The following is a 17,901-nucleotide window of genomic DNA, read 5'->3' as shown; positions in this document are numbered from 1 at the left end:
GGCTATTTTCATTTTAAAGACCCCTCCCCCCAACCACATTGGAAGAACAGACAGAAATCTGAGGGGAAAAAAAATCCTTTTATATGTGAAGATGGTATCAACATCGGCAACATAATTTTCACTTTAGCAAAAAGAAAAGCAATAGCGAACTAGGGTTTGGGTGCCTCAGGAGAACAAATAGAACAGTTAACACAGCGCAAGGATAAATGGTGTGTTGTCAAGAAGCTGATTTCATTCAGCAATGTACTTTTCAACACCTGCCTAGTTCCGAGCAAGCGGTTAGTCCCAATTTGGGACCTCTATTGCGTGGTTCGAAACCTAGTTCAGGACCTAGCTGACCTGCAGTTGCTCAGGCACCCCCGGCTCACCAGAAACCCCCGACGCCCCAAACCCCGATGAACGGGTGGACAAGGCAGATGCCTTTTGTTCTGTTGCACTAATCTCTTCTGCATTCCTCCCACGTACGGTCTCGTATCTCATTGCCTGGTGTTGCTCTCTGACTACCAGAGGTATACTTCGGTGGAGGAACCGTGAGGGAAGAACCTTTCGTTTTCCACAAATGCGCAGTCGGTCGGTTAATTCAGAAAACTTGAGAGTCTCGCACTTAAAAAAAAAAACCAACCCATTCGTTTCTGGCATGCCAGGTGGCACTGTTTTCGTTAGGGATGATTCAGTGCTACTGGAAGTCAAGTGTTTACACCGATTATAAATATTAACAACTCCTGGTCGGGACAGCATAACACCGGAGAAGAAAGGACAAGGACTGGCTATAAAATAAGGTCTTACATAATACTAAAGCGAGAGAAGACCTGGAAGGAAGCATTCAGGATTAACAGAGTGACAGGCACCACGCACACAAAAAATAAAAAGTGAGAGAATTTCTCTCCACAAACGGGGCGCAGGGAAAAGCCCCCTTCGCGCGGGGCGACGGCGGGCGGGGGGAACAGCCCAGCATGCGGTGACGGCCCGCTCCTCGCCGGCGGACCCAAAGCCCCTGAGGAGGGCGAGAGAGTGAACCAGAGGTGGTCAAGTTCACAGGCACAGGGGCCGCAACCACTGCAGCCCCCGGCCGCCGTCTGCGAGGACTTGCCGGGGCCGGGAGGGGCCCGAGTCCGCCCCTGCAGCCGCCTCCTCCCTCAGCGCCGGCGACGCCCGTTGGTCCTTGCGGCGCCCGCACGCGCCCGGCACGCCCCGCCCCTCCCCTGCGGAGCGCGCCCGGCGGCGGCGGCCCCTCGAGGCAGCCCGGCGCGTCCCCGCCCGCCGCCGCCGCCGCCGCCGCCGGGCGGGACCATCTCTCCCCTTGGCGAGGGGGGGGCGCGCTCCGCCCCGGCTCCCCGCCTGGCCCGCCTCCCCCCCGCGCCGCGCCGAGCGCCCCTCCGCCTGGCGCGCGGCGTGGTCACGCCCAGCGCAGGCATTAGCGCCCCCCCGGTGCGGGGCGCGGGCGCCCGAGCATCCTCCGGCGCGGCGGCTCCTCCCCGGCACCTCGGAGCGCCGCGGGCGCGGAGCGGCTCTCAGCGCCAGCCGTGCGCGCTCCGCCGCCCCTCTCTGCGCCGCCGGACAACGCCATGAAGCCGGCGGTGCTGGAAGTAATGAGGATGAACCGGGTGTGCAGGATGGTCCTGGTCACTTCCGTGGGCTCCTTCATCCTCGTCATCTTCTATTTCCAAAGTATGTTGCACCCAGGTAGGGCACCGGCACCGCTGCACCGCAACCGCACCGGCACCGCAACCGCACCGGCATCAGCGCCGGCCCCGCGGAGGGCAGCGCCCGGCTCCGTGCCGGCCCTCGCTCCCCGCCGGCGCAGGTGACGGGCGCCCCGGGAGCCCTCGCTGGCTGCCGCCGGCCCCGGCTCCCACCTCCCGGCGGCGCTGCGGCGGGCGTGGGGCTCAGCGGCGGCGGGCGCAGCGCCCTGCAGCCCGGCCGGCAGCCCCGTCCCGGCTACCGCCCGGGGCAGCCGCGGGAAGCTCGCCTCGCCCCCCGCAGGAAACTTCCCACGGGAGGGAGGAAAGTTTGGAGATTTTAAAAAATTTTATTATTTTCCGCCTTATTTTGTGTGTCTGGGGGAAGGGGAACGGGGGACGGCACTGGCCGACGAGCCCGCCGTGGCGGAGAGCTGCGCCGGGAGCTGCCCCTGCCCGCTGAGAGGGGGACCCCCGGCTCCCCCGCTGCCCCCCGCCGCCGGGGCTGCGGCCCTGGGCTCCGCTGCTTTTCGTTTTTAGGGGTGTAGGGGACACCGCGGCCGGCCAGGGGCACTCGCCACCGCCGGCGGGCAACTTTGTGCCGGCTCGCCCAAGTCGCCGGGAGCGGCGGGGGCGGTTGCCCGGCCCGGGCCATCCCTGCCTGCGATCGGGGGGGAGCCGGGAGCCCGGAGCGGGGCCGCTTCTGCCCGGCCCCGCCTCACACTTGGGCGTTTGGGCGGCTGCGGAGCTCCGGGGGGTGCTGCTGGTTGGGCACGGGCGTCTGCACAGCCCCAGACTGCGGGGTGGCACGGAGGGGCATAGTAAGCCCTGATCCGAACTCCCAGCTACCTAACGCGACTTTGATTTTCCAGTTTACAAGCGTGGCGGACACTAGGGATGGAGCTGTACTGGGGGTAGCGGATACCGGCTCCCGCGGAAGGCACTCGTAGGTTGACTACTGATCCACAGGAAGGTGGGATTGGGCCACGGGAACTTTGCGCGGTGTCTGCTGTGCTCGCAGATCCGTTGTGGATTGGAGTGAGACTGCTTTGTGCAGCTGGCTGTGAAACTTATCCAGCGTGGCCAAAAAAAAAAAAAAAAAATTACTTTTGATCTGTCCGTCTGTCTCACTTTTTCCCTTTCCTGCCTGAGAAATGAGGTGGAAATTGCACTTGCAGTGTCTTTTTGCAGGGATCTGACAGCTGAGCAGAGGAGTGAGGCTTGTGAGAGGGAGCGATACCCCTTAGCAGACCAGCAGCTGTAGCTGGCAGAGTGGCCACGCTTCTCGGCAGGCGAGTTGTCTCAGCCGGACCTGTAAATCTCTCCTACCAGCTCTCGAGTGTGGTGGCTACAGGCGTAGCTGTAGCAAACAAGGGAATCTCACAGCTTGGTAAAAAAGAAAAAGGACATAGTCAGTTTGACTCTTTCCTTCTAAACCATAGTTGATGAAAAATGATTTTTCCTTAAAGTTTTTGGAGTCAAAAGGTTGAGGCTTAGTGCACTAAGATTGGGAATCAGTAGATCGGTTCTGTGGTGAAGCCAAGTCCTGTTTGGTGTTTTTCTGTCAGCTGTCTGCTCCCCTGAAGTTGGTATCGTTTGCTTGATGAATGTGTTCTTGTATGGTGCCCATCTGTGCTAATACCTGCCAACTCCTTGGAAAATTTAGTATATTTTTTCTTTCCTGCTGTGTCCGCTCCATGCTTCCTGGTTTCACAAGGAGTGCTCAGCCCTTAGCAGACCTGGGGAAGGCGTTATTTCAGGGCTTCAGGGCACTGTGTGGAATTGTTGGTTGTAACACAGCTTCACCAATTTAATAAAAGTCTGATATTTTCATTGGTTGCTTTCCATGGGTAATATAGTTTGCACACATACTCAGAAAATTCGGCCAAGAGTTATTATTTCCCCTTATTTCAGATGAATTATACTGCTGGAGCACAAACTCAGCATGCAGTAGGTGAGAGATTAAATTAAATATTGTTCTGTGAATTTTTGAATGCAGAAAAATCACCTTTCAAGAATTCTCAATATGGTCTATAGCTAACTGCTGGATTATGGTTTTATGTTCATGCTATTGTGAGACTATAAATAGGTTGAGATTTTAGTACAATTCAAAGGATTTACCATAAACTCTGAGGAGAGAATGCGATACTGTGAAATCACCGTGAGGATAATCTGCACCCATTTTTGTTTTGACACATATTTAGGTTGTTAGCGTGTGTGGAGTAGATCTAGAAATAAATGCGATCACAACCTGTCCATCTGTATTGTACCGTTTTAATCATAACCGATTCTGCTCTTTTGGTGGGCTGTTTCTGTAGTGGAAACTGCTAGAAATCTGTCAAACTCTAATCTAGACCCGTATAGAGTATGGCCGTTTGCTTTACATACGGTTTGTAAGGCTCAAACAGGGGTTGTTACCAAGCATCTGTTAGGCGATTGTGTGTGTTACCATCTTGGTAGTGCAAGTGATAGATTAATGTGGAGTTCTTGAAGGGTCAGGAGAGAGAGGGGTAGTAGACCTGCCAATGTGATATACATCAGGTAGCAGATCATTTTGAGGCATTATATCCTTATTTTAAGATATGTTAGTAACCTTTCTTGAGGTATGTCTAAATTCACTGGAGCCAGACCCTGGGCAGAGTGCATGTCATGGTGGGATGGCATTGAAAGCTTTCAAAATCTTGGCCGATGCCCTCTTAGCTGTGGAGGGTGTTCTAAATTTTAGCTGGTCTCTGCTGGAGTATGTGTCTTTGGGCGGCTGCTGGAGGGAGCGGTCTCATACCCTGACGTGCCAGCTGTCACTGTTGCTGGTAGCTTACCGGGCTCCCCAAGACGGGCACTCTGCAATCAGATTTAGCTGAAAAAAACCCCACCCAAACCTTTTGGATGGAAAATAAGGTTTTCAGTTAAGTTCTTTGCAAGAAGTGTCAGCTCCTTATTCAAAAATCTGGCAATTTCTTCACCCCACAAGTTCTCTTGGTGAATTTCAGGAGGCTCTGCCTACAGAGCTTTCAAAACAATTTTAGGCATGAGATCGCAAAGGTGAAAGATGCTAGAAGGCCACCAAATGATGTCCACCCTTGGGGACAAGACAGCTCTTCATCTGTTAGATGGACATTTGCCATTATAGGAGGTCTGAATGTGGATCTTTTGCTAGAAACATTAGACAAATTTCTGCTGACAGTTTGTTGTTTTTGTTTGTTGGTTTGTTTTACTTTGGAATAAATAAATAGGAAAATGACATAGTTGACAGAAGTTTCTTAAAAACAAACAGAAAACACCCTAACAATAAAAACACACCTGAAGCCGGGAAGGTGAGCTTGCCCTTATCTTCGCGAAAGAAAGTGATACTGTGTCCCTTGTGCTGTATCTCAAATACCAGCGTATTGGAAGGAGATCAGGTGCTTTTTACTCCTTGTTCTTTTTGGCTCCATACCCGTTCTTTGCTGGCAAGTCGGTGGTGAATGTGCTGTCTGGTTAATGCACCTTGGCATTGTCTGAATTTTGGCAGAAATTTGCCTGTGTGTTGGGGAACCCACCCTCCCAAATTAGGTTCCCTGACCAGTTGCTGATAGGGGAAGGTGAACCGTGCTGCTCTCTGGTGCTCAGAGGCACTGTAAAGAAAACTCTGGAGATGATCCTGGCTTTTGTGGATTTGGGGACTGTTTGTTCCTGAGGGAGGAAATGGCAGCCAGGACTTTGTCGCCTCTAGCTCTTTCTGAAAAGAAAAAACCCAACACTGCAGTGTTTGCTATAGCTAGATGGAGATTTTCCCTGGCTCTTTGCTCAGAATGTTTCCCCCCTTCACTCTCCTGCCATGTGCTACCTGCATAACTGTGCAACCTGATTATTACTCCATACTCCTGGATCTCCTGTCTGTGTACGATGGGTCAGGTCTGGGACTTTAGATGACAGCCCATCATAGTTGGATCTGCTGTCTTTCCTGTGAAACTGGTTTGCTCACTAGTCCTTAGCCTGCCTACGCTTTGACAGATTCGTTTGCTTTCTTCTGTAGACATCCCAGCTGCAGTGAGTCAGGGGGAACCGTGTCAGTAAATGCAGGAGCTGCTCTGCTAGGCTGGGGTCAGACTGGTGATGTGCTGGGATCCATCAAGATGAAAACTTCCACATAAAGATAGAATAATTAATACTATCTTTATCTTACCCAAGACAGCTTTATGAAACTAACTTATTCTACACCTGATTTCTCCCCCCCCCCCCCCCCCCCCCACTGCAGACCAGAATGTTTTTGCTCCATTTTTCATCTCCTGTTTTAGACTTCTACTGTTCTCCTATGGATGCTAACCAAGGTTAGATCCTCAGACTTGTCCTGTCCATGATCTTCTCAGTTACACGTGCAGCACTGTATGACTGATAGCTGCTTGTTCCTTACAGAAGACTGATGTCTGCCTTTACTCAAATGTCAGAACAACTCGGATCACATGAGATTTTTTTTTTCTTATGTCTGAAGACAAGCTCACCATTGGTTTTGATGGAAGATTCTGTTTGAAAATCAATGCAGCAGTCTCCCATCTTGCAATTGATCCCTGCCTTCTCCCCTGCTTATAAAGGGGAATGAGATCTGCAAAGCAGTGGGTGTGTGGCATTCCTTTGATGGACCCCGTATACTGGTTTTAAATTATTCTGTTTGGGATACAGAGAAATGGAGTTCATTTGACAGCCACAAGAATCTGGCCTTCATTTAATTGCATGCAATGAAATCTATCCCTCAGTGACAGGCAGAAACCCTGCCGTGTGCTTGCGAGGGAGCCGTGCTGTATCCTTTTGTCGGAGTCCTTATAAGCTTTTCATTGATTTCCATGGGACTGCATCATCGGTGTAAGCAAACTTACTCTGGTGCCTCTTCGCAAAGGTACCGGTAGTCTGGAATTGCTTTAAGCTGAGAGTTAAACTGATCTCTGTATCTTCTGAAAATCTTCCTGGCTAGTGAATAATCAGCTTATTAGAAGAGCAACTTTTTCTGTCTCCATGCACATGAGTGCAGCTTTTTTGCAACAACTGCTTGCTGACCTTAAGAAATAAAAATCACTGTTCTGAATATATTCAAGCCAAAATTACCCGGCACTGTCAACAGTAATGTCTTACTCAATTTCAGTTTATCAGAATATTTAGCACTCCACAGTTACCATTCCTACAGTGTGGGGGTTTTATAAGATTTCAGGTTGGGTTTTTTTTTTTTACTGTGAATCAATATTGGGAAACCATGTGCTGACTTTTATAACGTTGTCACTCTGTATTCACAGATGTAAAAGTGTCATGACTTGGCTAAAGTCTAACTTTTTCAGAGGTAAAGTCAGTGTGAATGGAAACTTGATTTTTTCCTTTAGAAATAAACGTAGAGCAGAAATGCCCAGTGCTTTTTATGAACAAATTTATACACTTGATCGACTGTGACTAGTATGTCAATTTTATCTCTGTATAGGGTGAGCATATTTCTGAATTCTTAAATTGTTTCCATTACTTTTTAGAACTGACAGATGGTTTATCTTGCACTGTACCATGTAACTAACTCTAAAAACGGTTCAGAGAATTGGAAGAAATTAGATCCACGTTACTTTTTCCCAAAGCCAGTACTACTGTGTTTTGGTTGACTCTGTTGCCAGACGTACTGTATCAAATCCTACCTGACAAAGCTGTTGCAGTTGTCCTTGTGTGAATGTCATTCCAGCGCAGTTTCCCCCCTCACCGCCCCCCCCAAGCCTCTTGGGCTGATGCATATGTATTATGTATCAACTCTAAGGTGATCCTGAGGGAGTTAAGGACAGGGTTGAGGGACACAAGGGTTTGAATCCCATGGTTTTCCTCGCAGATTGTTCATGTTTTTCAGGACAAACGTTTGAGTTCTGTGTGTGACTTGTCTAAGTGTCAACACGTATAAAATCAAGCCTGGATGCATGGGTGAAGGGCTCCAGCTCAAATCAATGAAAAGAGCAGGAGTTTTCCCCTTCACATTAAGGAAACAAAGTTAAGTTCAGGAATTTTGTAGACCTGGCGTGTCCAGGATGAAGATGAAGAGATGTCTGTGGTGGGCCATTTAGATTTGGCAGCCACCTACTACATTACAAGGATAATGTTTCAAAGCACGTTCGTGTTTTGTTGGATGTCCCTGTTCCCCGTGGAGCCCGTTCGTGTAAGATCTTTGCGGACAAAGTGGGTATTTGTCCTTAGAGTCGCAGTTCAAACTGTGGAGTTTGGTTAATTCCTCCTTATTTGTGTTTCAGCATCCAGGTTATAGATAGAGTCCTTTTCTTGCAGGCAGAATGCTTACGTGTGACAAAGTGGCGTTTCTGGCACAAGCCTTGTGCTCTAACTAGAAGATGAGACCACCAGAGACTACAGCGAACCAACAAGAGAATTCAGTTCCTAATTATCTCTGGCTCATGCCTCCAGACAGAGGGATTTTCTTGGATTCCAATTTTGTGACTGTAATCAGTGGAGGATGCAGTGTGTTCCCCTTTCATGTAATTGTTTGGCACCTGAAACTAAGGTTTCATGAATAAATCAAAGTTTTACTGCATATACACTTGGACTCTGTGTCACTTCTCTTGCATAATGTTGTTATCCCCCATTTTTTCATTTAATGCCAGATCAATGAATGTGGTTTGTTGGCTCGCCCTCTCCACATAGTCCTTAATAAGAAGTTAGTTGTTGGTGAAATTGTCTGGAGTAGATCCATTCCCTCCTCTCAAACTGAAGTTGTGGGTTTTCATATGAATGGCCCGTGTTAGATTTCATCTCCCTCCCCACTGTCCTCTTGGGTTGTCACACCAGCTGAAGTATCACTAGCAAGTACCTAACAAAAGGCAGCCAGTGCCCAAATAAAGTGCACTTATACATAAGGAATAAGTGCACGGAGGGTGGTGGCCATCCTGTGACAGCGTACATCCTCCGCTCTGCTGCCTTGTGATGCCCTGTTCGGTCCCTGGGGGCTGGTGGGGAGCCCCTCGCAGAGGACACGGGGATTGCAGATGTGTCTGTGGGAGCTGGCTTGTTTTGCCTGTTCCACTCTATGGACTTCGAGGGTTGAAAAGCTCTGTGCTGGCAAGTCTCGGAGAGCCGGAGTGGATGAAAGGATCCTCATTTCTGTGACGTGCTAACAGGAATTTGACTAAGCAGCATGGTGCAGGAGAAGCATTTGTTATTTGGCAGCAAGCAAACTTTGTGTCCATGCGAGTCAGGGAGGCTTCCCTGTATTAATGTCATTTCCCTGCCTTAAGCATTTCACATTTAAATATCCAGTTTGGTTTTATTTTAAGCTAATATGCTATTTTGATTGCTTTTTACACCTTGACCAATGCTGGCAATGAAAGTAAATGATAGCTTTGCTTTTGGCCTTATTAATTTTACACATTAGAAATGAGGTCCTAGATGAGACGTTAACATTTAGCTTGTAAGCATCAGAAGGGGATGTTATTTAAAAGAAATAAAGTTAGATGGCTGCCATAGGAAACTTTGGAGTAAAATGTCATTAGAGCATACTGACTGACACTTGAGGCTAGATTGGGAAACTTAATGTTTAAGGTTTTTTCTCCTGACAAATTTGAATCTCTGGATTAAAAAAGCTGAGTACAAGCTCTTATAAACTGCTGACTTAGAGCTGTACGCACAAATGCAGGTGGATGCGCACATGCACCCACCCATCTTCTCTCTCACTACAAAATCTGTACTTGGCGGTACAGGTCATCCAAATGCATTGATTTCTGAAGTGCAAATCCTTTTCTCAACAAGGCTGTTGTAAAGAATATGAAGTTCTTTTAAAAGAAGAAGTCCCAGCAGTGCCAAGGCCTCCATGTATGTGCCTTTGTTATTTTACTAATTGAAACATATACTCAGTGTGGTTTCTCGTTTCTGTTATTTCTCCTCAACTTACAGATGTTTGGAAACATCCAGCTTGAGACAAGTAATGATTTTATGAATTCTTTCTAGGCTGCGGGAGAGCAGGAATTTTTATGGGGGTATATCAGCTTAAACAGTAAGAGTGCCTCTTCAAGGTAGCTTTCATCTTGCTTGTGCCAGGCTGTAGACACTGAAGGATGACTTTGCATCCATTACTATCAATCACTGCTGCAACGGCTTCACACTCCTATGAAAAAACTTAAAAGAAGGTGCTGGGGGAAATGGAAAATACAAACCATGCAATGGAGCAGAATTTCTCACGGCACTGTGATTCCAAGGATTTGGGAGATGGTAACTCTCGCCAACAAATGGCATGAAGGTAGGTGGACCGCACCATGGGAAAACAGGTGTGAAACGCTCACATCCTGTAAATGTTGTCTGCTCTTCGTTTTGCAATGAGAAGTAGCCTTGATTTCAAGGATGTGAGTGAAGTGATCTGCATGTGGTTTTGAGGATCTGCCCCCCCCTTCTCTCTCTTCTCCAGTAGGTGAAATGGGAGGATATGGTCCTTCTCAGCTGTGCTTGGCCTGCAAAGGAGCTGCTGCTGCTTTGAACGGCTAAAAGATGCCATCTTTAGTAATCTTAATAGCAAAAGATTGACTGTGTCTTTTTATGTCGCTTGGCTGGGTGGTGGGAGATGATGGTTTTTAATTGCAGACTCCACACATAATGATCCACAAGGAATAAAAGGCTTTGTTGAGTTTCAGTCCACTTCTCAAGCACATTATACCCTGTGCAAGGCAGAGAACTGTGGGGTTTTTTCCCGGTTTGTTTTATTTTAAAAGCCAACGCTTTCTATTCATTTTTAACACATTCTAACAATTCAAAATGCATTTTGTAAACAGTAAAAAGGTGGGTTTCTGGGCCCTCAGTAATGCTTTTTGAAGTCACTTAACAAATGACATGCTGTGTAGCTAGTCATTTTCATGCTTTTTGTGGCTAATAAATGATTATATAAAGGGGTCAAAAAGTTTAAAATGGATAACTTGTAGGGATTTTTGGATTAGGGAAGGCAGACATATAATTAATAAGGTGGTTTATAATTGGATCCCACGGATGATCTCTACTGTAATACCTTGTCTTAAAACAAAGAGCTTTAGGTAGTTAAAATCCTTTTAAAGACTGTTTGCGTTATTGTGCTTTAAAGTTGATTGGTATGCTGGCAGAACAGAAATGTCTGTATTATCTGAAGTGACCTGACACGGTGTAGCACGTTCTGCACCCACATTGGTGGGTACCAGGAGCCGAGTGTGTCCTTCTAATAATCTGTATTTTTACAGCCCATGCTGGAAGTGAGAGCAGAGCATTTATAGTAACTGAGGGGGAGAGAGCGAACACTTTTTAAACACTTAGTGATTAATAAAATGTGTCAGTTGAGGTCATAGATATAAAACTGATAAAGCCTGTCTTGATTATGTATTTTGGTCTTGATTTAACTTCTAAAATGTAATTGAGTTTCCAGATGGGGATAAGCGCTTTATCTTTGGAGTTAAGTGTGTGTATGTGTGCACATAATTACGAAGTTGATGTAACCGCTAATCAAGTGGGACAAATAAACCAGAGAATCAGAGTGGCTACTGGCACACGTACTCTGCCTCCCAAGCATTGCTGTGTCCCACTCTCTTGGTTTGGTAGTTGTTGCATGATCGGTCAGCTGGACGTTGTGCAAAGTTCCTGTTGCCATTGCGCTGGCAATTCTGTGGGCCGTGCCTGCTGATTTCTGCCTCTTTACCTTCCTTCTCTTCCCGAACCAGACTTGGTGGTCCTTTATGGCAAGTTTAGGGAAGCTCAAATAGGATGAACGCGGCTGCCTGCTAGGCTGTTGGGTTTGGGGTTTTGTTTTGGGCAAGCCATAAGATTTTTATGACTTTTTCTGAAAGGAGTACTTTGAGTGGTTTGAATTTGCTGGTGGATTGATTGCACGAGGTCTGCATGATTGACTGGAAGAGTCAGTGGTCGCTTTTCAGTTGATTTTAGTGAGCACTGGGTCAGGTCTACTATGCTGGAGCAGAGATTTTTGGATTGCATAAAGGGCACACATCCCCTGTGGTGGTAGAAATACAGAATTGCAGACTTGAGTGGAGCTCTGAACTGTTTCTACCCTGTAAATCTGGGTCAGCTCTATTGACTTGGTTATGTCAATTCTGGATCAAAGCTACTGTAACGAAAAGCAGAATTTGTCCCTCTGTGTCTTCCTACAGGGCAATATACAATAGAATAACAGCTTTGCTTTTCTGCTTTCTCACTTTGTCCTTCACAGAATACTTCTGCGTTCAAGTGAATGATAGCTTTTACCCCATGGAGATAGATGCTTGAAGTATTGAAGGGGGTGCTGTCTATTTTCATTAGTTTCAGTGGAAATGACGTTGACAGATAAGCTGTATGTAACCATTAGCATGCAGGTCATTGATATGATTGGAGTCTTCTAGTCCTGCTGTAGAGCTTCTCTGTCCCATGCAGAAAAGGCTGTTAATATTTCTGGTGTGACAGCAAAAGTATGATTGCATGAAAGAAAAAAAAAAAACAAACCAAAACTGAAAAAGTTGGGGCTTCTGGAGATGTTAAAAGAGTTCTATCTCAAAATAGTTGAGATGCTAAATGAGCTGAAATGGGTAATATAAGGCAGACATGGTTTAACTAAAATCATGTGTGTATTTGGCTGTCTCGATCCAGCTTGGTTTTTTCCCCCAGAAACACATCAGTTTCTGGTGAGTCTTTCCCCATACTGTTGCCTGTTTCCCAAATGCTTTTCTTAAAATCTTCCAGAGTAGACAGAGCAAGAAGAATTTTTGCAGAGGATGCCAGGACAGTTAGCAAAACAAAAATATACACGGGGCTATTGTGTCCGAATGATTAGCAAGGCACAAAGCCTATATATCAGTATGATGTCAGTGACTTACAGCCTCATCTATCTCAAGAATGCTGTAACCAGCATGGTAACATGTTACTGTGAGAACTCTTTGTGCAACTTGAAACGCATCTCATTCCCTCCAGTGTGGTTGAGCACCAATGGAAACAGGCCGTAATTCTTGCATGTCCAAACTAGCTTGGGTTGTTTCCCATTGCCAATCTTTACATTGGCATTTTTCCTCTTCATTTTAGTTTTCTTTGTACTCTCAGACCTTTTGCTTATTTCTGCATTCATTGGGATGTGATGTCAATAGAGAGCAAGAGGGATTTGTTTCATGCTCAACTGTGAGGGCATCTCTTGTCATCAGACTGTACCTCAACAGTTTATGCCTAGTGTCCTTCTCCAGCATTGTGGAAGCCTGGAAACACTGCTGAATGTCAAGCAATATGTGTTGGATATTAGTCAATGGCAAGTCTGTGCTTTCCTGCTGTCTGCTGCAATTGAAAGTTTTCATTAGCAGCAAGTTAGGAGCAGTAGTTCTGGAAATCTTTGAGAGTTTGGGCCCAAGTCTGCCTATGTGGTAGTAATACTTTGCTTTAATCAAAAGACTTAAAAATGTTCCACAAAGTAGGTCCATGCTTTCTTTTTCACTCTACAACTAGGGAAACTGAGGCATGGACAGGAAGAGTATGTGCGCAGGGATTTGATTAATGTTTTCCTACCAGGTTAGTGGCACATTCAGGAGTAAAACTTGAGGTTAGGATGGTTTTGTGGAGCCTCACGCTTGCATGATCTAAGGGCTGCAATCCCCTGTAGGGATTGGAATAGACCATAGTGCAAACTACATGTCAGGCACAACCAAAGTCGCAGCACTCAGCCCAAGGGACACTGCTGCAGGCTTGTGAGGATGACTGTTGTGGACAGTCTTCTGTGTCCTTCGTAGTAGTTCTGCCAGGAAAATCCTTCTGTTGCAGATACATGGGGCTTTGAGAACTCCTTTTGAGCTCTCCTGTCCAAGGTGTTGCCTCCATGGGACCATGAGTTGTGCCCCAGGGCATGTGAGTCCTGATGCGAAGCCACAGACGTGCTCTGCTTGGTTGTACTACAGAGCAGACACGTAAACAGTTCTGCTTCTAGTTTTTCTTCTAAAGTGTAAATCTTCCCTGTGTATGCCCTGACGAATGACGAACGAGTGGCCTTTATTTTCTGGATAAGAAGTTGAAGGCATACTTGAAGGAAAAACATCACAGGCCCTCACTAGCTCTTGGGAAGTTATTCTAGTTAGTGGCTTCCAATACTTCAGCATTGTGTGCCTAGCTTGAATAAATTAAAAAAAAAAAAAGAGGAAAGAGTACATGCAATAAAACCATACCCTATGTCCTTCCTATGTCAGGAAAGCTCTTACGTGTTGATCAAGGCAGATGTACATGATCCATCCTGGGTTTTTACTCACACACCCATGATTAACATACCTATAAATTAAAATATTGCCCCTCTATAAAATAAAATTGTCCCTACACTTTGCTCATTCATATTGTATTACAATTTTAAGGTCAAAGTTCCTATCAGTTGTATCAAAAAGGTAACATCAGTGGTCTGTGTGAGGGGATGCAGCTGCTGGCTGATGCTGTCCCGGATCCTTTCCTTTTAGACCTCCGTGTTCTCAGACAGCTGTGGGACATTGCTGGTGTTCATGCCGTGAAACAGATATCACATTTCATGAATGTGTTTGCTACAGCTCGGAACAGCCTCAGATGGAAATCTAGCATCTTCTTCAGTTCCCGGGGAGGTCTGGGGCATCAGTAGTAATGCTTCATGTAATGCTGTTCCAGGTGGGGAAACAGATTATTTATACCCACTACTTAACATGTTTGAAAGGATATTTTTTGCCTCAGTCTTGCAAACGTAAACAAAAAACTTCCCATTTATCTTGCTGAACATGTGTGACTGTTTCCCACAAGTGCACAGGACTTAACAGCTGTGGTCTGAGCTGCAGTGAGGCGTTCGGAAGAGACAGAGCTTTTGTCAGCACTGCAAGGCATCTAGGAATACTTTCATTCCCGTCTTTTCCCTCCCCTGCTGATCTGTAAGTCTCTGTCCCCACTCATAGTTAAACAAGTGTAGCCAAAAATGTACCTGCATCTGAAATTCTGGGGTTTGTTTGCTTCTTCCTCGTCTGTCAGAGATTAATTTTGCATTGAATTATGAAAAATGTTGCTCTGCCACAAGTTGTGGCTGGTACTAGATTGCCAGCTCGCTATATCTGCGTTTGCATGTTCAGGAGAGGGGCTACTTTAAAACTTCAATTATAGACTAAAAATACATATGGAGTCTTTTTTCACATTTAACTGCCTTGCTGGAAATAGCAGGGTTGTGTCATGTTTGTCATCTTGTCTAGCTGTAGGCAGTTTTAAACATGATATAGTTGTGTAGCAAACTGGAGAAACATACACTCATCATCCTCAAGTGAAGGAATGTAGAAACGGCACTATGGCCGCATCAAATGCCACATACGTGGCAATTAAAGGAGCTGATTTTTGAGCAGACAACCGGTATTTACGTGTTTAATTTATGTAGCAGCCCTTTCAGTTCCCATCTGTTCCTGTGCCCTTTGGCAACCTGGTTTGCCATTTTTTAACAAGCGATGACATTGTCAAGTTCAGGGAATAAGACTCAGATTTTATTTTACTTGCTATTTTCTTCATCTCTGTTATAAGATCATCCTTAGGGAGAAGAGGTTCACCTCAGGAAGGAACCAAGTTTTGTCTTCCCAGGCTGCCAATAATCTGTTGCTGCAATACAAGGTTGAGAAGTCAAAATTGCAAGTTAAGCGCTTATGACCCGAACGTATCTCACTTTCTCACGTGCAAGTGAGGCAGCTGCCAGGGGTCGTGCTGTAAATGAATGTGGTCTGAGAACCCCGTGTTTGTGTTTCTGCGTCCGTGGCTAAAGTATGGCTGGGACTTCTTGTTAAGGACTTTCATCCTGAACAGAAGGTGGAAAGATCAGAGTTCGTATTCAAGTGGACCATAGCAATTAGCTGGCAGGAAAGAGGGGTCGGTTGGTTCCTCCTTTGCTTTAATCTCTGTCCTTGCTCTTCTGCAGCACTGGGACGCTCTCTACCTTTGTGGCTCAGCTGGAGCAGAGTCCTGCGGTGGGCACACCACAGACCAGATCTTGAGGGCAGGAGTCTCTTGTGCCTGACATGCAGTGGCATCACTGGCACGTGTAATAGAGCTGCTCTGAACCTGTCCAGTTCAACACAGGGAGGGGGTAGCCCCAGCACAACAGAATAGCAAGTTATTGCTGAAAAAAAGTTGTTGGCTACTGAAGCTGGTAATTCTAACAGACTTATTCGAACTAAAGTGTGAGTCTGTGCTTGACCCCAATTACCAGTTCACTTCTGAATTGCTTTGAAATGGACTTCTGTGCAGACACAGGCTTCATGGGAGCTTCAAGGTATGGATGGAGAGAACGCTCATGCTTTCGTTACTACTGAAGTAAGGATACATACGTCCCTGTCTGTGGTACGGGTGAGCCAAGCATAGACTGTCCACAGCTTCCCACTTGTGTTCCTCACTGCTCATCTCATACTGCCTTATACCAACGGCATGAGCTTGTGCTAGGCAAGTTGGTCAGCTGGCCTCCTTCCTAGGATAAGCAGATGTTCTGCTTTGTAGGCTGTTAGGCTGAGCTGCCGCTATGAGCAGCGTGGACTCATGACATCTGTGTCAGGATGAGCTGTGCCCCAGCGCTGTTCTTGGACAGTGCTGCTAACAGTGGCATCTGTAAGTAACCTGCTTCGTTGGGTGACTAGGTTGCAGTAAAACGGCCAAATCGGTAAAATTAACCTACTTCCTAGCAGCTGCCCTGCAACCATCCAGGAAGCTATTGGAGGAGCTGGGAGTTGACCCTCTGTCACCAGAACTAGCTCTTCCCTTCTGTTCTGCTGACATTGCCCCAAAGACGTAGTCATTTGGTAATAAACCTGGAGCTTAGTAGGTTGAACGGTCTCTAGGTGGATTGCCTTATACTGTGGTGTGTGATTAAACTAGAGGCAGAAAGCGATTAATAGTGTCTGGTACTTTTCACCTCTTTTATTGTTTGGGTCCAGAAGATTTTTACTTCCTACCCAGAAAGTCGATGTATTCCTTGCAAACTTTTAATGAGTTATTTTTACTGCAACTTTGCTTCCATTTATCCGTTTTTCTTTTAACAAGAGGGAATATAGGTGTCAGGGGGTAGCAGGAGTGGGGCTCCCCACAAGGGGTGGTGAGATGGGAGTCAAAGGTGAGCCCAGGATGGGGAGTGCCCTCAATGATGGGGTACAACCCTGCAGCACCCAAACAGGGTCGTGACATACTCTGGCCATGGTCCCAAGTAGGGTGAGGTAACAAGTTGAGAATATGTCCACCCAGAAGACAAGGCTTAACCATAAAAAAGATATGAGGTTCGTCCAGTAAGACCAGTCATTAAGTTTGGGCATCAGGAGAAAAGGCTGGGCATAGGACCACCCATGACATAGCTTAGGTCAGGACTGGGTGCCCAGGCCTGAGCTTGACTAGACCTGCAGGCTTGTGCTCTGGGGGTGTGGATGGGAGTTCCTTGGGAGATTGGTCAGGGCAACTAAGGCTTGTTGGTGCCCTCGGGGCCCTGGCAGTATGGTTGATAGTTCATTTTTATCATCTGCTGACTTACCAGCTTCTGAAAAAAGCTCTTCTGACAAGCATCACAGATGGCCTTGTGCTGCAGAGGAGCCCCGAGACCAGTGGTAGGCAGTGAGAAGAATTTGCCGTGCCAGTTGTTCCACCACCATGATCATAAGGGTTTCATGTTTTGTTCAGATGTAATGCGCTGTGGTTAATAATTGCTTTTAGACTTTCCCAGTTTGGGGTGGTAAATGTGAAGATGCTTTAGGAGGGGGGAAAAAAAAATCCCTCTCAAAACAACATTGAAACATGTAGGAGTTATAGCCAGGAACACCCCATGCCTGCTGAGCAGGTCCTGATTCAGACGTGGTCAAGTTAGTTATCCTTCAGATGACCAGGACAACATCTGGTGTAATCCTGGGATTTGCAGCATTGTTACAATATTTAAGCCCACGGTTTTGGTTTAAATGGATAGGTACAAGGGGATAAAAGATTGGTGGGATATGAACATGTAGGTTATCTGATCCTAATCTGTTGAGGGAGATGAATCCCTACTAGGGGAATCTATTTCTTCATGAATATTTATTCAAAGGAAAAATAGTTACTTTCTGCTAAATGGATGCATGTAGCCTGGCACGTGTTTGTAGAGGGGCAGGACTGACTTTCCAAGTGTGCGATCTCTGGCAGGGTTAGCTGGTGACGTGCAAGTACACTGAAGGTCATGGCTTTTATTGCTGCTGCTGCTTCTGCCATGAACCCGCTGCCCTCTTTGTCTAGTTTACTGGCTGTGGTGGTGCTGGCGTGC

The 17,901-nt window shown here is 46.6% G+C and overlaps 1 protein-coding gene across 2 annotated transcripts in view; it reads left to right on the top strand.

Moving 5' to 3' along the window:
- The first annotated feature begins 1,400 nt into the window (after positions 1 to 1,400).
- CHST11 (carbohydrate sulfotransferase 11) overlaps positions 1,401 to 17,901 on the top strand; it is a 171,279-nt gene continuing 154,778 nt past the window's right edge. Inside the window, exon 1 of one of the 2 annotated variants that reach the window (XM_054813614.1) lies at positions 1,401 to 1,668. In XM_054813614.1, coding sequence (XP_054669589.1) covers positions 1,566 to 1,668 — 103 coding nt within the window. In that variant the 5' untranslated portion in view covers positions 1,401 to 1,565. Of the gene's footprint in view, positions 1,684 to 17,901 lie in introns of both variants that reach the window. The other variant, XM_054813613.1, reaches the window with a different exon arrangement.

Source organism: Grus americana, chromosome 1 (assembly GCF_028858705.1).
Source record: "Grus americana isolate bGruAme1 chromosome 1, bGruAme1.mat, whole genome shotgun sequence".
Classification (NCBI taxonomy): domain Eukaryota; kingdom Metazoa; phylum Chordata; class Aves; order Gruiformes; family Gruidae; genus Grus; species Grus americana.
The sequence above is the reverse complement of the archived record's forward strand: the minus strand, read 5'-3'. Positions and strand labels throughout refer to the sequence as shown.